We start from the raw sequence: 24,146 nt of genomic DNA, 5'->3' as shown, positions 1-24,146 counted from the left end.
AACGGGGGAACTACAACTCCCAGCATAGCATGGCGTCCAGGCCGCCGCGCGTGCGCCTCCGGGTGCCTTGTCCCGCGTTCTGGACGGCCGCCGCCGCAGATGTCGGCGCGCATGCGGGATCGGCCGTGCGGCTAAGCGGGTGGGTTTGAAGGGGAGGGAGCGCCATGGCGGTGGGCTGGCCCGGCCACGGTGGGTGGCGGTTGGGGGTGTGGAGGGGGTGAGGGGGCGCGCGGAAGGGGAGGCTGGCGGGCGAGGTGCCCCAGGCCCGGGACGGCCGGCGTGTGTGCGGTGCCTCAGCCATGGCTGATGCGGATCCCCGCAGGGCGGGAGCGGGAGGCCGCCGGAGCGACAATGGCCAGGCCAACCGTCATGCCCACGAGCGTCAGGGCGACCGCGCCCGAGGCCTTCATGGTGCTCCACCTGAGGATGAGGGTGGTGGAAGAGCAAACCAGTGCACTGGTGCGAGATCTGGAGGCGCTCGGCGTCGATGGGCAGAGGTAGGGAGAAAGCAGGGGTAAGCTTTTTCTTCTTCGAGAGCTCACGCTTTTCTTGGTTTACCTCATCTTGTTCCTCTTTGCACCCATTTGCCATGCTTTGCCCTTCTCTCCATGAGGGAGCTGGTACTGGCAGAGTCAGTGAGAGTGGGCTACAGCAACCTGGCGTCACAGGAGACCTTCCAGCTCTATGGAACGTGGATTCTAATCTAATCATATCTGTAATGCATACGTGCAATGTCGGGTAGGTATGCATACACAGAGTAGGTCAGTCTTTTCTCCTTTTCAGCCTCGATCATTTCGACTCAAAGACCTCAAAAACACCTGCTAGTCACCCAGCCATTAGCCCTGTGCAGGCCAGGGTAGCATTTGTGGGAGACAATACACTGTGGAAAAACTGTGAAACGCTGGTGAATCGAATGTGTCGGTTAGAGAGTGTCGTACAGACACTGAAATTAAACATCTTCCGGCTGCAGACAGAAAAGGAACTGAATCCAAAGTACGCAGGTAGTAAAAGAGGGTTTTTTTACCACTTTGTTCTTCATTGTCCCTCCATATGCTTTTTCTGTCAATGAAAGTTTTTTGCCTTTTCCTTGTGGCAGCCCAGTTGGAGCAGCGCCTGAATGCAGTCCATGAGGAACATTTGCAAGAAATGAAGATTCTACAGCAAGAAGCAATGAAGTTGCACCAACGCTTAAGTGATATGAAAGAGGCTGAAGAAAAGGCAAAAGAAGAAGTTCAGAGACTGAGTACTGCTCTGGAGATTACAACTGCATCCAAGGTACAAAAGATTATGATTTTATTATAGTTTCAAGTATTAACAGACTTCTTTTTAAGTATGTTCATCTCTGGCATAGTTAAACAGAAAGCATACTCAGCTGGAAAAAGGAGTTTATGATATATTGTTGGCGGTAAGAGCAAACACTTTTGATAATGAGAATCTGTGCTTCCATCAATGAAAAAAAAAATTACATAGCAAATAAAGAATAAAAATATTTGAGATTTGTAATTCTCTCATCTTTGTGACTTAAGTTCATCCTAGCTTTCACGTGTAGAGTTTTCAATAGCTTCTCTGTTTTTCCAGGAACTTGCGTTTCTTTGGAAGTCTTTCTTACACTTCTATTATTATCTCCCCTGAAGAGAACTTCAATGGAGTATGTCACTCAGTCTCATTAATTGTATTAAAGAATGCGTTGCTTCTTAGTGCTTGCACTCTTATATTCAGTGCTTCAGAACAGAGAACATCAGACTGGAGATAGAAATCAGGTTCTGGGTGTTAGTGTGGCCGTTGCATTTTATAATACCTATTGCTTTTGCAGTAGTTATGAACATGAAAAGATAAAAATATCTGTTCCTTTCATCTTCTTTAGATGGATGTAGTGATTGCAGCTGAGGAACTGAGGAACACAAAACAGAAAATTAACTGTAGACTTCAGGAGGTAAGTACAAGAGCAAGGAGCTTAGTAGGAGGTTGAATTGGCCAAATATTAAAGATTTGAAGAAGATGATCCTTAAATAATATTCTGGGTGCAATTTTGGAATGTGCACAGCCCAAAGGAACCTGCCAGCTACGCTCATAATTAAATATCCAGACAGAACATCTGTCATATATGATCTCAAAGTATTTGTTCAATCTACTTTATGAGACCTGGGTCAGAAAGTGTTTATTTTTTCTAGCTAACAGAACAGCTGTCCCAGGAGATCAGCCTGCGGGAGTCTTTGGAGGAATCCCAAGCAACTGTGATGTGTCATGTACAGGACATGGAGACAACAGTAGAAGCAGAACGGAAGCAGGTTTGAGAAACTTTCAGTCTTCTTTTGTATCTGTTTTCATTTTCTCATCTGGGAGGAAGAGCGAGAACTTGGATGTCATTCCTAGAAACCAGTTAAAACACTTTATAACTACAATATTTTGTACAAACGTTGATCGGAAGAGATCATGTAGTCAAACTTCATGCTCAAAGAAGGAGTATCACAGACACTGGATTGGGGCAGTGGTGGATTTTGTAATAGAGTTCAAGGACTATGATTCCATGTCTGCTTTAGGTATTTTTTTTATAGTGCTGCAGTAATGACTTCATAATCTTTGTAACTATCTCAGATTTGTGGGCCACAACTGGATCCTGCCTTAACCTCTTCATCAGGCTAAACAAGCCTCTTTATAATTGGGGTACTGATAAATAGAGAGAAATAGATAGCAAATGCCATTTCTGAAAAATATTCTGTTGAGATCTTAAACCTTCTGGGAGTAAGAATGTCTTCTCCATTAATTGCAATGATGACAAAGCTAGATTTTTGTTCTCAGCTATATTTGTATTATCTAGCTATTTTGGAGTGTGGGGAGGGGCTATAGTTCATGGTTGAAATGAACTGGCTTGCACATAATTCAAATAAACAAAACCAGTCCCCTCTCTGCATATGTGTGTGTGCCTGCACACGCACAAGCCACATGCGGTCACTCTAACGCTTCTGAATTCATAGCAACAGTTTAGTAAGGATAAAAGAAAGCGAATAGCAAAGTATCAAAACTTGAATAACTAAGGGTTTTTTTTTTTTTCAATTTTTTGATGATCATCAAGGTCTCTTTGTTCCTGAAACATACAAAGTTCTGTTAGAAATTATTAGACTTTTTTCCTATGTGCCTTTTATCATCTTTGTGTTTTTCTAAGCAGAAGTAGAAAAATGATGGATACATTATTGAACGGTATGAATTATACATCATGTGAGAAGCAAAGGCTTAGTTTAATTAATCTATTGCTTTCTGATGGGTATAGTTGACCCTGTGGTATATTTATTAGTTAGTGTTAAAATAAAAAAAATTCCTCCCAAAATGGCATGAGACAGACTTGTTAAGTGCCTTGAGTGTTGCATTCACCTTCATCTTTTATAGCTTGATCTTTTCTGTAATCTTTAATTGTGCCAACTTGTTAGATTCTGACTGTCATGTGAAGATGATATAAGCACACATACACTGCGTTACATAGAGAAATTGAGTTGCTTGCCATAAAAGTCCTCTGCATAAGATTGTGACAAGCAGAAAGAGAGAAGCAGCTGATCAGGCTGTATCTTTTCCAGTTAGATCAACTTTTCAGGCTCTGAAATTTACTTAGGTTTGCCTGACTGAATTCTGCAGCTTAAAGAATAATCTGTGATATCATTGCAGGTACAGATATTACAGCAGGACTGCCAAGAGTTGCGTAAAGATGTCCGGCTAGCCCGAGTGAGGCTGCAAGAAGAGGCGAAAAGAGCTGCCCAACTGGAGCAACAGTGCACACAACTGAAAGCTGAGCTAGGTATAACAGTGGGTTCTTGTCATATCTTTTTAGCCCTCCTCTTGCTGCTTCCACAGTGAGAGGAGACAAGCACTGAGGTCCTCCAGACCTGTGGCAGATGTATCAGTCAACAGGAATGGAGGGCAGCTTAGGAGGTGGTGGAATATTAAAGGCCTTTAGTTTGCATGTGATGTTTCTAAAGCCTCTTCTTACCTAGAGGAAACTGACAACAGTGGTAGTCAGGGTAAGGAATACACAACAATCATATGAAAAGATTCCATCACCATAAATTCTTTTCAGGGGAGACTTCATCTAGCAAGTAATCATTAATGCATGATTCCTGAACTGATGGGCAAGTAGAATGCTCATTGCTATTGAGTCTTTTTGCAGCCGATTAAAAAAAAATGCTCCATTAAACATCAGTATAAGGACAAGTATCTTGGATAAGCCTCTAGTTGATTGCCTTTAGATTTCCAGTCTATTGATGTCAAAGTAGCTGCTTATAAGGGAGCTAACTGTTATTTAATGCACTCCAGGGTAGGGGGAAGCTCCATATTGTCAAAATTAAAGGTAGATGTTCCTAACCTAAAGTCTGTTCCTTATTCCCAAATAACTTCCAGTTAACCAAGCCTAAATCCTAGCTAATTATTGTTCTTGTGATCCTTCCCTCAGGACCCATTTCAGATTTCTAGCTACTCCTTTTACAGAAGTGTTCCTGTTTCCCATATGTTTTGTTTGTTATTCTGCAAGTCACACATGGGATAATTAACCTGTAGCTCACAAGAGGCAGTCAGCGTTTCTGTGTAAGGCATGGCAAGAGGAGAGAAACTTGTCATGTTGTGGCAGAGTTGGCTGAATGGGGGGGAATGATTGCAGAATAATTCTTTCCTTCAGAACAAATCCATATGCAAATGACAAATTTCAATGAGTCGTACAAATTTTTTTTACTTCTGTGTCAAATAATCCTGCTGATCAGGCTTATTACCTTTGTTAATTGAAGGAACTTTTGAGGCATCGTTTGATGATACCTTGGATGTCATAATATTTTGACTAGATTTCCCTCCCTACTGTGCTCATGCTGAATTGTCTCTTGTTGTCTTCCTTTTTTTCCAGTATGTTATACAGCACAGCAGAATAAGAGGCTAGCTATTATAGGCAGGTTGACTCAAATTCCAACAAAAATGCTTCTGCTTTTAGATCTGTATGGTTTAAGCAGGGATCTAACTATTGTTCTTTGTCAAAAACTTGTAAAGTTGCATATAGGCTGTGGGTTATAGTCAAGACAAATCAGTTGCTTACACACTAGACAGCTGAATAAGAGACTTAGGGTTGTTTGATTTGCTCAAGCAATCACAGAAGTGATATGTGTAGGAGATTGGCATGATGGCATGCTTAATTTTAAAATTAAATAAATTACAATTAATTTATGGAATCAATTTTAAAAAGTAATTTTTGCTGAAATATTGAAGTTATCAAGAAAAGTGTTAAAGAGCAACACATTTGTAGAAGTCTTACCTGTTTGTGGCATATTCAGTAACTTAGCTAAACTCAAACATTAAATCAAAATGTCACCTTTTAAAATTACCAAACAGATAACAAAGCATGTCCTGACATTCTTTTTTATTTTTAGACTCCAGGAACTGTATCATTTCCCAGCTTGGTGAAGAAGCAAAAGTAAGTTGTAAACAAGTATTGGTGAGGAAAATAGCTAAATAAAGATCAGAACAGCCTACATGGGGCCTTTCAAATGTACCACACTTCAGAGGCAGAATTTTTATGTGGACAAATGCCACCCAGGCTACTAACCATTGAATGTCTTATTTTATTATTTTATCAGTTTGGGGTTGCCCTACTTACTTTCTGAAAGATTAACTTTCGTATTCTACTGAAATATCAAAACAGTGGCATGAATGCCTTCCTTGTAAAGCTAGGACTGACCACAAAACACAGTTGTGGTAGGACAAGTATTGGATACAAAGGAGACAAATAGATGGATTGGTAATTAATACTACAGAAAATCAGAACCTTGGTCAACTGGGTACTAAAGGGGCGAAGAGGTATGCTTACTGCCTATGTAGGGACTGTGTGTGCTGTCTGAAGTCCTCTCTGAAAAAGTAAGTTTCAGTGAAGATGAGGTAAAAGTTCAGCTTAGACAGTGCTGGCAAAGGATTCCTTCATTTATGAATTGTACCACTTCTGGTAGAGATCTTTTAAGTTCAGAAGTATTGAGATTAATTATAGTGGAGACTGATGAGTTTGAGCTCAGAAGAGTATGAAGTCACCCTCAACTTTCAAAGCTAAGTTAAAGCAGGTAGCACTTTGGTTATTATTTCAAGGTCCATTTTGGAAAGAGGCTTGTACTATAGGAGCCATATCCGGTGCTTGCAAGAGCACATAGTGATGTGACAATAGCTTAAAAGCAATAGGCAAGTATGAAACAAAGACTTGATATTTGTGAAATGCCTGGCTAAATGACATGTAAATTTTTTCTCTGGACATTCTGTTTTATTGCCCCGTAGAATGCACAGCTGTCCTTTAGCAAAGAACACAAAGAGAACCTGCAACTTCAGTCTAAAATGACCGCCCTGCGAGAAGCAGCAGAGAAAGTACAGGTAATGAGAATAGCTACTCTTGTTTTTAAAATGGAAATAGAATATAACAAAACAAGTGATTATAGTGGGAAATGATTATACATTTATAGGGAAGCCTCAAATGCAGGTCAGGCAACAAAGTTTAGTGCCCTCAGGTAATGCAGGCTAATGAACAACTTCCAGTGAAGGAATTCAATCACTAGCCTAGGTAACTGTTCCAGATTTCCCAGCCTTAAGGCTGGAAAGTTTTCTTCCCAATATTTATTTTGAATCAGCTTTTTTGAAAGTGTCTTCTTCAGGGGCGAGGGTGTGCAGAACCACTGCTGCTCCCTCTTCTATTTACCCTTGTAGTAGTACATTTATATTCCTTTGCACCTTTAGATTCTACATGAATATGTTTCTATTAATGAGTCAAATATGGAGTACCTGCTTGGCTAAAATTTCCTGTGCCTTTTGGGACAAAAGGTTGACCTCAGTACATTCTAAAAAATTTTATTTATTCTACTTTCCCTCTTTTTAGAACATATTTTAGAAAACATTTTTCTGTTTTTTCCCTTCCCCCCAACAGATACTTGTTTATTGGGTAGTGTTCACTGATAATGGGATTTGGATAAGTCCTTCACAGAAAATTCCATTTTTCTTTGGTTTTCTATGGTAATTCAACTGTGAAATTAGTAGGGGTCCATTTTCAATTTTTGCCTTCTTTGCCTTAAAAACGTAACTTTTTTCTGGACTTCAAAACTAATAAGTGATTATGCTTGATTGGTAGTTTAAACTATGTTCTCTTTTTTCCCATTACTGTAAACTTTTAACACCTTGAAATAAGTCTACCATAAATTGGGACTACCTGAACTAATTTTTTGGACACTTTCTACCTAAAATAGATTTTTCCACGTCTGCAAGAGATTTTTAAAAAGTTTCTGACACCTTCTGTGCAGAAAAAAAACCCTAAAACCCTGAAAACATGTTTGTCATCCTCCTGCTTCTCCTTCTATCTAACCAGGTCCTTAATGACCACTTACACCAGCAATGCTCAGAGCTCAGCACCACACTCCAAAGTGTTGCCATGGAGAATGCTAAACTCATTTCAGATCATCAGACCATGCTTAAGGTATGTAGCCTACTATTACTGTCCAAGAAAGTTGTCTGCAGCTCAGACATTAGACAACAGACTAATTCCTAATACTGATAATCTGTGGGAATACAGTAAAATACTTCACATATAGCAATGGAAGTTCTATAAAGGTGGTGATAAGAAAGTGTTAGTGTCCTTCTTTGGCAAAGATTTATTTTCAGTACAGAAAAATGAAGTCATATGTTGTGGAGAAAGAGTGCAAATATGATAATACTATTTGTAGAAACATCCTGTAACAATCACTGAGGAAGAGGAATGTAGGAATTAATGGGCATTGTAAGTACTGTAAATGCAGAAGCTGAGTGGAAGTAATAAGGATCTGAGATTAAATACATATATACAGCTCAGTTCACCTTACCTAGCTTTTGATACCCTATTCAAGAAGCAGCACACCACAATATGCAGAACTATAGAGGTGATGCAGGAGCTCGATGACAAATTAACAGCTTTGTAAATTAATTACTCGTCCCTCATTATTCTGATGTTAGTGTTATTGCCTGAGTAATTTTTCCCCTTTAGGCAGAACAAGAAAAGACTCGTGAGCTGCAAGAGCAAGACTCGCTTCTGAATGCTGCCCATGCCAACATTCTCGGAGAGCTGCAGAGTGTGCAGCATGAGAGGGCTCAGCTTCAGAGAGAGCTGTGAGGAGTTTTCTCGGCTGCAGCCTCTGTCTCCCCTTCTCCATTGCATTCTCACCACTTTGATTTCTGCTTCTCTAGCAGTTGTTACTTATTAACACAGAAGGGCCAGTTTGGTGTTTAATATGGAGGCCATCTTCTGTTATTCTGTTGTGCTAGAACTCCAGCTTGGCTATTTTGTCTTTAGGGAGGCCTTGCGTACAGAGCATGGCAAATACAGGCAGAAAGCAAGTCTTGCTGAGGAGGCAGCAACCACACAGAGACAGCTTTTGGAATGTACTGTTGCTAGACTGGAAGGTGAACTTGAGACAGCTTTGCAAGAGAAAGGATCTCTGCTGGCAGAAAAGGAAGATCTTCAACAGGAGGTACAGAAAACTTACTGTTTTAAAGCTATATTCTTGAAGGCTGCTTTCGGACCCACATCACAAGAGTTCTTATTTACATACCAGTTTTGCTTTCAGAATGACTTTTTTGCTATTGCAGTGGCAAGTGTGACACACACTCCCCTTTCCTATATGCTTATATTTTGACTTGTAATGTTTCTTCTCTGAAGCATGAAAAGGAAGAGAAGACGGGGCAGCTATGCAGATATTATTTCTGAACTTTGGAGTTGACTTGCAACCTTCAAATAAACTGTTCTGAAGATGTGTAGTACTTCTACGAATCTGGACGTTTTCAGGTGACAGTGATTTCACATTTCTTTTGACAGATAAGGACAACAGCAAATGAAACAATACAGGAAAGGAACAAATTGGAAGTAGAAAAAGCAGAGAATGAGGTATCTTGCAATATATATGGCTGTTCTTTAAATTTAGTGTTGTCTTTCTTTAAGTTTTCCTTTCATTTTGCTTACTCTCTCTTAACTAAATTATTTCTAAATAACATGATATTTACCGTAGCCATATCGTTCACTTTGCTGTTTGATATTTTTCTTGTCTGTATGGATGTGTCCTTTGGAGCAGCAACCCTACTGCTACCTCCACAAGGCCCCATTTGTAGTAATAAGTTCGTTATGCTACTATGGCAAATGATAAATAATTTTCAGCTTCTCCTAGCTGTTTTACCTCTATAGCTTCCTTGCCTATGCATACCCTGGAAAAGGAAAGGTAGCGTTTGTGGTATAAATGAGAAATTCCTTAGTGATGTGACTGAAGTCAGCATGATTCTTTGACTGTTGCGGAAGAGCTCTCTGAAACAGGAGAGACTATACCTAATCCATATCTAGTGCTGAGGTTTTGTGATATTCATGTATTGTGACTGTGGAAATCTTGAAGTGGTACAATTAGAGTTGGATTTTCTTGTTCATAGCTAGAAATGGTTTCAATGAAATTCACTTTGCAAACACTAGAGGAAGAGAACAAGAGGCTATTGGATCACTTGGCTGCACTGATACATGAGGAGGTAAGCCACTAATAAAGTAGATAACTGATGACCTGACTGATAAGTAACTGTAGCAGGAATCAAGGTGCTCTTTGAAGTAATCTGTATTTTACGGAGAGCGGCTGATCAAATTAAGGAATCAAAAAGGGGAAAAATGAAAACAAAAGGATAAGATATCTCAAATGTTACTCCATCTTTTTAGATGTCTGTGTGGGATGAGCTAAGAGGACTATGTAGAGCTTCAGGTATTGGACATTTAGGTATGTCATTAAAATCCTGTGACTCCATTCCATTTTCTAGTACAGGTATACAGCTTGTGTATCTGTACATATATATTCAGCTTGTGTACATTGGGAAGCTATTAACAACAGTTTTATGCCCTTTGTGGACAAATTTGCACTTGGGACCTCATTCCCATTTTTAACTTGTTCCTATTCCATAATTTCTCACTACTCTCAGACACCTGGATCAGGATACTTGACCGGTTCCAGAAAAGTTGAGTAAAAGCTTAGTAATACTGTGCTACCAGTGCTTTTACCATTGGGTTTTTTTACAGTGTTGGATGTAATGACCAGTTGTATATTTTGGAGATCCTAAGAAACACTTAGCTGCTGATAAGGTCCTAATTTCACAATGCTAAAGAAGAATTAACTGAAACACCTTTTGAGTGTTCGTTATTTGATAATCAAAGTTACATTTCTACAGTAGTTAGTCTGTAACATACGTATATATTTTTTCTGTTTTAACACAGAACTCCTTTGGCAGTCATCAGTTAAAGAATATGAATCAATAGAGCATTCAGAACCTTAAAAGGTTGCCCTTTTTTTTTTTGTATTCTTTACTGTCTTTCTAAGTTATTTTAATTCTGTCCATGCTTTCTCATTCTAGTTATTTTTGCTTCTCTGTTCCCTGTTGTCAAAGGTTCCTTTCATCTCTCCATTTATGTTGCCTGTGCTTCTAGGACGGTGGCCTTCTTGTGGCCATCTGGAAGGTTGTACCAATTTGAGCTGTTCTTCCTAAAGATTAAGGTGTCTTGGAGGAATTTATGCCATTTCGATATTTCTGTTTTTTTTTTTTTTAAATGTTTCAGTGTTTCACCTAATTGAAAATTTATACCTGAAGCAACAGAGGAAAATTAAAATACTCAGGGAGAAACAGGACACTGAGCACCTTTTTGTTGCTTTTTGCCTTGTTTTTCCTACAGAATGGTGACATCTGCTCTTTTTTCCTCAGTATGCCCAGCAGCAGGTACAACAGGTGCTGGCAGAGCTGACTGACAGCAAGAATAAACTGACCTGTGACAAAAGAAAACTTCAGGTACCTCTCAGCATCCTATTTGTCAGTTCAAAAGGGATACTCGTTTTTTATGTTCGTCTAAGATAAGGTTGTTTAACCTTAGCTCTTCGGTACTTAATTTGGAGGGAAGTGCTTATTTATTTGTGTAGTGTCAAGCACATATATTAAGAGAGTTCTGTATCAAAATCATCTTCGATCCTGCTTATACTGCCTTTGGGTGGCAAGATGCTGTTGATGTAGCATCTCTAGGATTTGTGATAATTAAATTGCTTAATGTGTGAAAATAGCAGAATGGCTAAGAACCACCAGGGGGCAATAAAACAAAATATATGGGTAGAAAATTGGTTGAAAGTTTAGAAACGTAGAAAACTTTATAAAAAGTACAAATTAATAAGGAGGGAGGCAAACCATGCTGGTAAGTAAAAATAAACAGCATATGGTTCGCTGGGTACATTGGCTGGGTAAAGAACTGGCTGGACGGCTGAGCCCAGAGAGTTGTGGTCAACGGAGTTAAATCCAGTTGGCGGCCGGTCACGAGCGGTGTTCCCCAGGGCTCAGTACTGGGGCCGGTCCTATTCAATATCTTTATCAATGATCTGGACGAGGGGATCGAGTGCTCCCTCAGTAAGTTTGCAGACGACACCAAGCTGGGCGGGAGTGTTGATCTGCTGGAGGGCAGGAAGGCTCTGCAGAGGGACCTGGACAGGCTGGATCGATGGGCCGAGGCCAACTGTATGAGGTTCAACAAGGCCAAGTGCCGGGTCCTGCACTTCGGCCACAACAACCCCAGGCAACGCTACAGGCTTGGGAAAGAGTGGCTGGAAAGCTGCCCAGAGGAAAAGGACCTGGGGGTACTGGTTGACAGCCGGCTGAACATGAGCCGGCAGTGTGCCCAGGTGGCCAAGAAGGCCAACGGCATCCTGGCCTGTATCAGAAATAGTGTGGCCAGCAGGAGCAGGGAGGTGATCGTGCCCCTGTACTCGGCACTGGTGAGGCCGCACCACGAATACTGTGTTCAGTTCTGGGCCCCTCACTACGAGAAGGACATGGAGGTGCTGGAGCGTGTCCAGAAGAGGGCAACGAAGCTGGTGAAGGGCCTGGAGCACAAGTCTTATGAGGAGCGGCTGAGGGAACTGGGGTTGTTTAGCCTGGAGAAGAGGAGGCTGAGGGGAGACGTCATCGCGCTCTACAACTACCTGAAAGGAGGTTGTAGTGAGGTGGGTGTTGGTCTCTTCTCCCAAGTAACAAGCGACAGGACGAGAGGAAATGGCCTCAAGTTGCGCCAGGGGAGGTTTAGATTGGACATTAGGAAAAATTTCTTTACTGAAAGAGTGGTCAGGCCTTGGAACAGGCTGCCCAGGGAAGTGGTGGAGTCCCCATCCCTGGAAATATTTAAAAGACGTGTAGATGAGGCGCTTAGGGACATGGTGTAGTGGGCATGGTGTGTTGGGTTGATGGTTGGACTCGATGATCTTAGAGGTCTTTTCCAACCTTAATGATTCTATGATTCTATGTAAGCTTTCTTAAGCGGAAGTAAGCTAGACAGTAAATGAGGTGCTGGAAGTAAAGCTTTTATTTCAGTGTGACCTATGTCATAGAATTTGGGACAGTGGTGCAAATATTCCCGAGTTCATTTTAAAAACAGCACAGAATGTGTAATGATTATTAGAGAGCAAGAAAGCTACATTTATGCAATAGTCCTAGTCTGATGGTAGTGCTAGAAGGAAGTGACCAAGACATCGTACTTAGATTAAATTCTAATCTGGAATTATTTCTATGGAAGGGTAAGTTAGAAGCCATTCACTTGCTGCTTCTCCTCCTATGGGACTCGGGGAGAAGAAAACATTTGCTCTGGGCAGAGAGACATTGTCACATCACTCTGCTTCTGTGTTCCAGATAAGATAATGCTTTTCGGTTTCTGCACTAAAACAAAGCTGAGCTAATTTGCCTCATCTCTTTTCTTAAGACTGAAGTGCAGAAGCTGGAGGAAGAGCTGTAGGTGCACATTTAGACAAGAGTGAGCTTTGCAAGTGCATTGCATAGAGACCAAATATACTCAGGTGAAACAGAACTTTGAAAACTTCTTACCCCTCAGAATTAGGGTCAGACTAACTAATGCTTACATAGCCATTAGAAGTCAAATTCAACATACTTTTTCCCTAAGAACAGAGCATACGTTTAATGTTAACTGTAGCATTCTAGTCTGCAGCTGGAAACAGAACCTGATTTCATCAAATCAAACATGAGAACTATGGAAGCTCAGCTGAACAGAGTTGTTTTTCATGCAAGTTGATGGCATGTATTCAGGCTAGAAAACACACAGTTTACAGGATTATAAAGATAGTCCTCAAGATTTATCATTATTTCCCAGTAAGAGGACAAATAGTTGCAGATAATACTTGTCTAGCTATATTGCTGGGTGGCAGACAGTTATTCTGCTTCAGTTTGCTCAGTCTTAATAGACAGAAGTAAAGAGGTGTGTTATCCTGGGCAGTGAAACCAAGCTTGTAGGTATAAGACTGTGAAGTGGACTCTGCTCTGTCATGAGTTTGCTATTCTAAGCTGTAAATTCAAGTAACTGCATTGCGACTTCTGTTCACAAGCAAGAATGAACTCGTAACAGTAAATGCGCTTTACAGACCTCCCTTGCTTCTCAGATACCAAAGCAATCTTGTAATCATTTTGAGTTGGAAAACTAAAAGAGGCAAAAGTGACAAACGGTCAATCATATCCATGATCTCCATTGATCTAGAAATTAGACAAAGGATGTAACCACATTTAGGACACTTCCCTGGAAAATAGGAGGCCGTATTTTTGCCTTCTGTTTCCAGAAAGCAAAATTAATCAGAGTTTCTCTTGTACTTTATTCTCCATCATAGGGAATGGTCCATCAGATAGTCAAAGGCAATTGGATATTACGTTGATGATTGGAATCCATGACCTGAATGCTTTCAGATTTTGGGAAAGTTAAAACACTCAGTTCTATTGGTTTGTGGATATAGAGAACTAGGTATAGAAAGGTCTCACAGTGGAAGCAAACCAGAGGGGTGCTCTGCGCTGGCTCTGCAGAGCTATGACAACGGCTGACATCACAGACTTCTAATGAAGTTCCAGTCAGCACTGTGTCTCGCTGCTGCCGAGATACGGAGGGAAATCACATGACTTTGGATAACGTGCTGTGGAAAGTATCACAGAAGAGAGCTTAAGGATCTTCCTGAAGTAATGCAGACTTAGGAATAAGATGTAGCATCTACTTCTGCTCCAGTGAATAGATGTTTTGGAGAGTATTTTTTCAATTTCTGTTTTTGGTACTCACATCTTCACTGCCTCCAAGGGCTGACTGATTTTGTGGTAGGAATGGCACCAAAAAGAAAAAAATCCCCAGCAAGGTCTTGGCAACAGAAGTCTCCTGATGGTAATGCTAGGTCAGCTGCAGGCTCAAGAGAAGAAACTATGAAATGCAATTTACGTGCTTGTGCTCACCGCTCTACTTTACACCAAGTTCACTCTGAACAAGATGAACATTCAAGAAACTCAGTGTCTGAATGCGGAGATGGTCCTAGGGTCAGCCACAGGATTCTGTTAAATGCTATAAAGAACATAGGAGAAAAACTGGAGAATATAATAGGCATTCTCGCTCCAAGATCATTGAAAACTGGATGCGCTACTGGGATTAATGAAGGAGACTTTAATGTGGTGAGTGATGACCATGAAATGCAAGTTAGAATGATGGTTAATTTCAATCGACTAATTGATGACAATGAAGAAATGGCTGAAAATTAACAGGGACCAAAACCTTTGAGTGTTTTTCGTTTGAAAGAGATGCAGATGAAAACTTAGGCTAAGCAACATCAGAATCAACAACGGTTTTGACTAAAAACCCAGCTTCATGCATCTGTGGCACTTCCTGAAGCCTGGGTGCCAAGAGTTCAGAAGCATTGGAGCTATCAGTTAAAACGCCCACAAAAAAACCCCAAGAACACCACCACACACTCAGCTTGGGCTTAAACCCGGGGTAGAACAAAGGTTATGTAATTAGAGGAAGCTATTTCCATGTTCAGAATCATTGCATACTCTTGGCAGCGCTGCAAGCATGCGGGTTACTTATAAAAGAATCCTTTAATAAAATCTAATAGATGACTGATTTTCCTGCTCCTTTTCTTAATGATTTCTTGTACTGCAGATGGAAAACCTGCAGCACCAGCTGGATGCAGCAAAGAATGATAACAGTAAGGCGGCAGCCATGCTGGAGCTTGTGTTATCTTCTCACAACAAGATGCAAGCAGCTCTGGATGCAGTACAAACTGAGCTGGGACACAAGGACACTGAAATCAGCAACCTCAGAAAAGACAAGTAAGTGAAACTGATTCTGTTTCTGTGGTCTATCAGCAGTGTGGTGAAGACAGATACAGTTGAAGAGTGGCATCTTCCCCATGGTTCTGGCTAATAAGCTATAGGACAAGTTTGAAAAGCTTCCTATATCCTTTCCTGCAACACTGAAACATACTTAGTACTAGTGAACCAAGTACACCAAGTGCTTGTAGCTAACTCTGCAAGTTTGGCAGGCCTTGTGCATCTTGTGGAAAGTAGGTAAAAAACAATTTAAGTTTAACTTCAGTGACATGCAAAACTTAGTATGGTTAAGGTAGAGAACCAAACTGTGAGATGGTCACCACTTTAGGAGAGATGTGCACAAATTGACTTAATGCATGATTTTTTAAATCTGATTTCCATTTTCAGGAGCCAGACTCAACAGAAAATACAGAGGTTAGAAACAGAATTGGAACATTGCCAAGCCAAACTGGTTGCCATGAGAAGGCAGCAGAGCAGCCAGGTAGAGACCACATTTTTTCCTTAGTAACAGCCACCACTGCATTTTGGATGTTAAGCCAAGTACCTTTTCTTTTTCTGAATACAATACGGTGCGACACATTCACGTGAATCAAGGCAAAAATATTCTATCAACTTTTGACTGTGGAGCAGGAAAATCGTTATCCAGTGTTGAAGGAGGCAAGCATCTCCTCTCTAACGAAAAATTCCTTGGCACAGGTTACGGTTTTACAGTCTGCAGCTAGATACATAATATGAACAGAGATTTTGGAAGTTTACATAGCCTTTATTTTTTTCTTATTAGAATGGAGGGGAAAAGAGTCCAAGGAATTGCTTTCATCTCTCCTCATAATACTTAGTGTCAAAAGGATTACCTCACAACCCAAACACACTTACTATTGGCAAAGAAATTTTTTTTTCCAAGAAAGTCATGGCTATATGACAAGTTGTTCTGATCCTTCTGACTAAGCCAGTCAGTGGATTGGCGTTATAAAGATTCCCATCTAGATGCCTGTGCTTAGGACATTTGTAATCAGACAGTTGGTGAACACACTGATGCTTCCTGTAAGTTGGTACTGACTGGGAAGGAAGAAATATTCCTTTCTCAGCTTTTTCATTTGGGTAAGTATAAACCTGATTTGTTGTTACTGCGCAGGTGGAACCACTTTGTAAGGCACTAGAAAGTGCTAGAACAGACAACAGGAAACTTGTTCTTCGTTTGGAAGAAGTTCTGCAGGTCACTAATACCCTGCAGAGCAAGCTGATCCAAACTCAATATGAACTGAAAAGTAAAGAAACTGAGCATCAACAGCTGATGGTCTGCAGGTAAGACCAGATCCATGATACTACACTTGAGGAGAAACATTACTTTGCACTAACATCAGACTTTATAACTTTACTCATCTACCAATATCAGCATTGACTGTATGCTGAGCCAGCAGCATGATAAAGATAGATTCATGCAGAGCTATAGAAATGGGCTCTTTCACTCGTTCCCTAATGACTCTTCGACCTACTCTGCTGTACCGAGGAACTGCTTACTCAGGGTCATTATGGCACTTCCACAAACAGCTTTTCCATGAGGACAGCAGATATCACTTCCACTTTGAAGTGGCCTGCAGTAGCTATAGCAAGGAGAGCACAGGATAGCTGTTTAAATTCCCCACCCAAAACTGAACGCTAGTAAGTAAAACCTCAAACCTAAGTGTAGGTGCAGTCTGAATCTCCGCATTATCCTTTGTCTAAACAGGCTTAGCCATTTAATTTTCTGAAGGAAAGTAAGTTGTCCTGAAGTGTTTTTTCCAAAAAGTCTATTTACCTTGCATAGCTATTTTGAACCTCCTTTTAAATAAAGGGAATATGAAATACTAGAAAACACATTCCAATCTTTAAACAGTAGTGGTACAGAGAGTATATCCAAGACAGAAGTATTTACAATGGATTTGTCTTTCCTATTCTTGTGTGTAAAAAGTAAAGCATATTAAATATAAATGTGAATAACTGAATTTGTTTCTTCTCTTTAAAGGGAACAATTAATGGAAAAAGCCAAGACTGAGGAAAAGATGTATGCTGAACGCTTAGAGTCTTTGAAGAAGCAGTTTCAAACTGAACAAGAGGCTTCCAGGAAAGCTGCCTGTCAAGAATCTGCTGAGGTGAGAAGGGTTAGAATTAAAAGACTTCAGTGAATGATTTCCAGAGAAAGAGGTCTGCTTTACAATTTTCCAACAGAACAAGAGCAGCTCATGACAAATATTTGTCTCCTTTTCCATTCATCATGGAGTTGTCCATCACTTGTATACAACAAATAGAATTTTGTCATGTGGTGGACGCACATTTTGGTGGCCATGCATAGTGATATCTGTGCTCTCTTAACTTTTTCAAGTACCACTCTGTATCCCCCAACACTATATACCTCATTGTACATAAGATCTAGACATTGGTATCAGTCATTTCAGTGCTTCAAAAGGATAATCTGGGGTTGTATAGCAATCTCCAGGGATAAAATACTGGTTTGGAAGTCTGCTTTGTTTCTTGGGGGCTCTATCATAAAGCTCAGCATAACCTTAGTATTACTCAGATGCCAGCATTCACTTTTTTCCCCTTTGTTAGAAGGGTATTAAAGAAAAGTCAAAATACCAGGTGCTGTAGCATGCTTCAGATACAGCAGATCAATTGGGTGTGCTGCTTATTAATTGTTGTACAGAATGAACTAATTCTTACAGTTAACGTGAACTCACTTTTTCCTCTTTCCCCTAGGTAAAGAAATCCCTTGAAGAATCCTCCTTCAAGTTGGCTGAAGTGTCTCGTGCTAACAGGGAGCTGCGGCAGAAAGTAGTAGAGCTGGAAAAGTCTTTGTTCAGTTACAAGGAAAAGCTGAAGAGCCAAAGAGCTCAAGTCAGACAATGCCTGGCCTGTAAAGCCAACACAGAAAGGGTAAAGGTATGCACACATTTTTCAATAAAGACAGATGACCTAGTTGAGAACTCCTTTTTTCTCCTACTGGGTAGGACTGCTGTTGATCCTTTGCAGTGGAGCTAGACTTGAAAATAAAACTAACTCTGAACTCAAGTTCTGAACAGAAGGTGAGTAGATCGATAGCAGCTACAGTAATTGTGTGGCTTCTCCTGTCATCCCTCTCCCCCATATTAAATATGACGCCAAAGAGTGCCATCCCCCCATTAGATTTTTATAGTAGCATTTGTCCTCTTTATGGTTTTATGGATACAGCCTATCTAATTATTGATTGGGCCAAACGTTGCTTGTGTAGTAATTAGTCCCTTTCCATCCTTTATAGCTGTAGAACTTATGGTTCAACTGGTACCTGATTCTAAATGAGAATCTAGACTCCTTTGCAAATCTGCCACCTGCTTGTTCCCCTTTCCCCAGTGGGGCATGAGTTCCCTTAACTTCAATCTCATATGGCAAAAAATAAGGACACAATGTGCGGACATCTGCAGAAATAGTTCCCATGTAACAGCCAGTGAGCCTGAAAAATTCCTGAAGTTTTGTTTCTCTCGATTTCCAGGAGACTGAATCTGAACTGAGGAAAATGGAAGCAATAAAAGAGGAGTATCAAAAGAAGAATTATGAACAAGTGAGTTTTCTTGACCAGTTTCCTGAAGAGACTGATCTGCTAAAATGTTGGAATTTCATTCTTGTGTTGTCTTCAGTCACAGGACATCCAGAAATTTGTGTCAGAGTTGAAAAGCCTGCAGAGCAAGATGCAGGTGGTGTTGAAAAACCAACACGAAGTGCAAGTGCAGAACAGGCAGCTGGAGACCCAGCTGGAAGCAGAGAGAAGGCGAAGGCAACAGCTGGAAGACGAATGTCAGGTAAAATGATAACAGCATGAAAAAGTGGTGAGACACCCATGGAAGCATTTTTGTGCAACATCTATGGGATTGTAGAAGAGGCGGTAGAAAGACTTTATGAACTCACTCAAAAGATATTCCTATAAATCTTACTGTGTCTGCTCCAGAAAGCCTGAGTAATGACTTAACGTACATTCATTGTATATTTCACTTTAGAGAGACAGGTTTTTTTAAATGATAGAACTCTAAGCTATTTACAATAAAGATTGGAGAGTTCCCGTTATATTGCAATTTTTTATTTGTGCCATGAAAAAAATGTATAGAAATCAATGTTACTTCTTTTTCTACCTAGAAACTGGAAAAAACAGTCAAACATCTGAAGAAATATAAAGAGGAGACAGAAAAGAAACTGAGGGAAGCCAGCATAGAGTCAGAACAGGTGAGACTAGTTAGCATTAGAATAATAATTCATTGAAAGTAACAAGAGAGTATTTCAGCATGTGCACCAAGTAACCCTTTCAATCTCAGATATGGATCTCTGGTGAAGAGTGAGGTGCATCCTCGGCCTTTACAACTAAGTAGCATTTATGATACTTTTTTTTTTTTTTTAAGAAAAAAAATTAAAGTTTTTATCTTTTCTGTGAATCACTTCAATTTAGTGAGGCTTGTAAGAAGAGCTTTTATCCCCCACAGCCTATTGCTTATATCAGGCTCGGGATATCTGTGTTAACCAACCAAACAAAAGTGTTGTGGCCAGGTAAATTGCCCCCCCTGAGCTGCTCGTGTCACTCTATATGTGACACCATGCAAAACCATTTCCCACCCACTGCCCTAAGAAGTCACTTGTCCTTGCATCACCTCATCCTCGCGCTACTGTACCACAATATCCAAATTATTGTAGCTTGCATGAATTACTATAGTAGTTTGGGGTGAAAATCTAGGGATTTAGATGTTTTATAGGGTATTAACCAGCATAAAGTAAAATTTAAAAAGTAATAGAGTTGCCTGAGGTCTTACGTGCTGCTTATCAGTCCAAGTACTGTTCTGTGATTAGAGAGAGACCTTAACAGCAAGAGAGTATTTCTACAGCATTCTTCAGGCAAAGTTAGTCTTCCCTCATCTTTTTGAGGAGTTTGTGATACTCAGCATCCATTTTTTCCCCCCTTCTTCCTCTGTATTTTATGCTGTGTTGGAGACCTGTGTTGACTTCATTACCCCCCTAAGAGAGGGGCAACTTTGTAGTGAGGATGTCTCTGATACATCCTTTTCACAGCAATGGAAGAGGGCGTCATGGAGAGCTCCTGCCCCTATGTACAGGAGAAAGATTTCAGTTGTATGCTGTTCTGCCCCCTCTTGCACAGAGCTCAAGACCTGGAACACAGCGTGCGTTAACTGTTCTCTCTGCAGTTCTAATTACACTGTCTTGCATAGATCACAACTAGCCTAGAAGAAGCTCAGCGTTGGTTCAAATCTAAGTTTGACAGCCTGCAGCTAGAAGTTGTGAAAAACCACCAGCTACAAAATGCTGAAGAGAGCAGCTCCAAAAAGGAGGTAAAGAAAGCAAGCACATTCATTTCAAAGCGGGAAGCAAAGAAAATAGGTGGGGGAAGTATTTCGTAGCTCATTATCAGTCAGGATTTCAGTTTCCTAAACTTTCTTTTGTAGTTCCTTACACAGGGGTGGAAAACAGACCCCTCTTAGTTTGTTTCCTCCTCTTTTGCCAAAGGACCTATTTAAGCAGCAAAGAATATTACAGGTACAAGATAGCTTCAAGGGACTGTTTCTGAAGTTCTATTGCACATACTTCATGTTTTGTTGATGCTAGTTAACCAGATACTTGTCTGAAAGCTAACATAGTATATTTTCTTCTCTGCATTCACCTCTGTTTCAGTGGTTCTCCCTCCCCTCCTCCCTACCTTTTACAGATACCCTTTCAAAAGCCATGCTTACCTTGTTTGTGTAGATTCATCAGCCTTCTCCATAATTGATAGTTCTTATATAGCTGTCTAATTAGCTTTTTAGAGATGTATGTAGTAAACTGCTAAAACTCTAATCTCTTCTTTAGTAATGACAAAGATTCCCCAAACAGTCATCAGCTTCATAAAACATTGCATCTTTTCCCAGGAGAAAAAGCAAGAGGAGCTTCCCACTCACACCTCCCTGGGCAGCAGGACAAGGACCCAATACCTCCGGCTCATCACCAGGAAGGCCCACGTGAGCCAGGCAGGAAATGAGCTCACTTGACTGGGTGATTCCCAGCCCAGGGAGAGCATCACCTGCCGCCAGGAGACTCCCTGTTAGCACCCAGGTGCTGGAAGAATCGGGAACTTCACTTGATCTGGCATAGTTAGATAGGTCTGTGTCACTGAGAAGGCCCTGCAAAGGGCATCCATATATAGGGGACCTAGGAATGTTTGTTTAAAGCATAAACTTCGATTTGAGTTAACTCATACCTCTCACCTTGTCTTTTTGACTCAGGTGCTTTGCATTGAGAGGCTGATATTAACAAACGTACTATTCATAGCAAAACAATTGTTCTTTATTTATCATTACGGTAAACTATATGCTGTTGATATGCTACATCTTTGCTTTCATCACTTTTCTTTTACCAGCTTTAGACTAAGGCCTGGCAGGTGCTATCAAAACAAATCTCAGACTGGTTTGCAGAGGGTTCAGGTGAATTACTGAAGACTGAGTCATGTGTCTGTGGCTGGATGCTGACGTGACTGGGACAGGGGGAACTGGCAGGACTGGCTGCTTCTAATGTAGATGATAGCTGGGTCATGAGAGAACATAAGCCTTGGGCTATTTTAGGAGCAATAAGGAATTCATTAGGTGTGTGATGTTATACCACACATCATCTTACCTGCGTAAGAATTAGTGGAATTTGTTCAACCTTTCCTACTGTGGAACAACACACTGGGGAAAGAGTAGTTGAAGCAGATGACTTAACGTCATGTTGAAGGTGATTATAACATTAGTTTGTTTGACTAAGGATCAGCTAATCTTCGTCATGGCTTACTCTTCCACGTGGTTTCAATACAACAACCTAGCTTCAGTACAGGTGGTGTTGCACTGAGCTGCTTCAACAGAGCTGTTTGCAAACTCCTCTGTGATCAATGGTACTACTTGGGATCTATACATGTTATTTGCAATACTTGTTTAGTGGGGAGGGAAGTCTTGCATACCTCTGGCGCCGAGGAGCAGCCCGAGGACACACTGTAATTAGCTCATTCTGCTCCTCAAGAAATTTGGTCTTAAACTATAACTTACGTGATAGGACTCTGAACTAATTCATGGTGACCTGAGTCTCTCCTCCTTGAAGCAAATGGCTGTTCTAAGGAACAAGTGGTGGCTGAGCACACTATGGAAGCTAATGCACACCTGGGCTTCATTAAATTGTGCTGCTTAAAAGCAGGCCTATGCAATATGGCTTTAGGTTTGTCCCAGTCAAGCTGGTTCCTTCAGAAATCAACTGGCATCTATGCCACATTTGCTCTGTAAAGCTGCTTAGGTGGCTTAGCATAAGCTGTGCCTCTCTACCTTCACAGTGCCCTCAGGCAAACAGCAGTCAAAACTGTCATCGAGTTTTGCTTGCTATGAATTCAAACCGTAGAGTAATCAATCACAGCTGCAGAACAGTCTTCTCAAATAGCACTTACCATTTAACACTTTTGTTTATATTGAATGCTTAAGTAGGTTGCCTAACAAGGGACAAATGATTGTGACCTTTGTCTGTGCAAAAGGACGAAGCATACAGCAGCTGCGTTTGTATGAACTGCATGTTGGCAGGGCAGCAGCACCAACCACCCCCATTTTCCCTCTGCGGGAGTGTTTTACCAACATACAGTATACCTCAAGGGCTGGTTCTTCACCCCTTCCTTGTTTCAGAATCCCCTGCTCTCTCTAGGGCCATGCATCTGCAGTTACTTTGTACATTGAATGCAAAGTCTGATTATATGGCTGTGGCCATTAAACGTGGTACTTATATTTGCATAGTGACAGTCTATTCCAGGTTCAACACATCCTGTTGCTTCTTCTAAACCTGTTTAGGGTGGAAAGCAGTAAGGTACAGTGTAATTGTGAAGGATTACTGTATCCCAGTAGCTTTCAACTTTAGCACTACCTTAAGTTTTGGCTCTGCCTGCTTTAGCAAGTGGTGCAGCTTAGTGGGTCACATGCAGAATGAAAGAGCTGGTCCAGATGTCTTGGATGTGTTTTGGATTGGTTTTTACTTCAGACTTGCTCTAGTCTGATCCTGCTGACTGAATGCTCAGTAGCAACTGGCGCACTTCTGGAAGCCATATTCTAACTTGATTTCATTTGAAAGGAAGCTAGTGTGCTCAGAGCCTGCTCTGCAGTGTGAACCACAGCATCGTGAGTGGCAGCTCACCCGTTCGAAACATCGGAAGTACACAACAGACAAGAACTTGTTATTTTCTTTAAACATAGTAATTTCAATAAAGTTGTAGTAATCTAACACTGCTGCCACCTGCAGGATCAATCACTGAGGTCTACATTGCTAGCCTTTCCCCAGGCTTGGTAGCTGTTAAGCCTCTCTTCGTTAGTTATAGTAGTATTTGCAGTATTTAAAAATGAATTTTTCTAAAAGCAGAGAAAAGGTTGGTTGTTTTTTTCCTGTCAGTCTGTGGCCTTCAGCAAATGTGGATGGCAAATGGCTTTCTACACTTGTCAATGCTAGCATCAGGTAAGCACAACTGAAAAGGTATGATTCAGTTTTTAAGACAATCAGTAGATGCTTTTATGAGCAGTCTTTTAAGTATGCCTTGAGTTAGTGTTTTATATAAAATAGCTCTTCAGCAATGAACAGCTAACAAAATTATCATGGTTAAAGCAAGTAGTTTGACAATATATGTAGTGTGTTTGACTGAAACTGTTACTAATTCTCTTAGGCTTGAGGAATATTCCCAACATGTGGACAGGTGAGGCTGGCATTGATTTAAGTATTCTTTCCCTCTTAGTCTCTTGGTCCCAGTGATTTATGAAAGCTTTCCCAAAATTGTAACAATGGCTGGATTTCAAGCTTTTCCTGTGTTGCTGTTTGTTGCTGGATTTCAAGCTTTTCCTGCGTTGCTGTTTGTTCCCACGCATTCAAGGTCAGGCTCTGAGCAACCTGATCAAATTGATGATGTCCCTGCTCATTGCAGGGGGGTTGGACTAGATGACCTTTAAAGGTCC

The 24,146-nt window shown here is 40.9% G+C and overlaps 1 protein-coding gene across 2 annotated transcripts; it reads left to right on the top strand.

The window, feature by feature from the left end:
* The first annotated feature begins 278 nt into the window (after positions 1–278).
* On the top strand, positions 279–21,498 carry CCDC150 (coiled-coil domain containing 150). 2 transcript variants are annotated; one of them, XM_075153620.1, is made up of 24 exons: positions 279–497; positions 784–1,001; positions 1,097–1,275; positions 1,865–1,933; positions 2,172–2,288; positions 3,658–3,787; positions 5,397–5,440; positions 6,286–6,378; positions 7,361–7,468; positions 8,012–8,133; positions 8,318–8,495; positions 8,840–8,908; positions 9,439–9,531; positions 10,744–10,827; positions 14,990–15,159; positions 15,547–15,640; positions 16,292–16,461; positions 17,162–17,288; positions 17,893–18,075; positions 18,662–18,730; positions 18,807–18,968; positions 19,300–19,386; positions 20,379–20,498; positions 21,072–21,498. In XM_075153620.1, exons 1-24 carry the CDS (start codon positions 307–309, stop codon positions 21,189–21,191), a joined length of 2,997 nt encoding a protein of 998 aa, XP_075009721.1. In that variant the 5' UTR covers positions 279–306; the 3' UTR covers positions 21,192–21,498. The 2 variants fall into 2 exon arrangements, with proteins under 2 accessions (XP_075009721.1, XP_075009722.1); XM_075153621.1 differs by lacking the exons at positions 18,807–18,968; positions 19,300–19,386; positions 20,379–20,498; positions 21,072–21,498 and having other exon boundaries at positions 17,893–18,218; positions 18,662–18,719.
* Positions 21,499–24,146: the final 2,648 nt, after the last annotated feature.

The sequence above is a fragment of the Calonectris borealis genome, chromosome 6 (assembly GCF_964195595.1).
Source record: "Calonectris borealis chromosome 6, bCalBor7.hap1.2, whole genome shotgun sequence".
NCBI classification, from domain to species: domain Eukaryota; kingdom Metazoa; phylum Chordata; class Aves; order Procellariiformes; family Procellariidae; genus Calonectris; species Calonectris borealis.
Note: the sequence above shows the minus strand (reverse complement) of the source record. Positions and strands in the feature narration are given on the sequence as shown.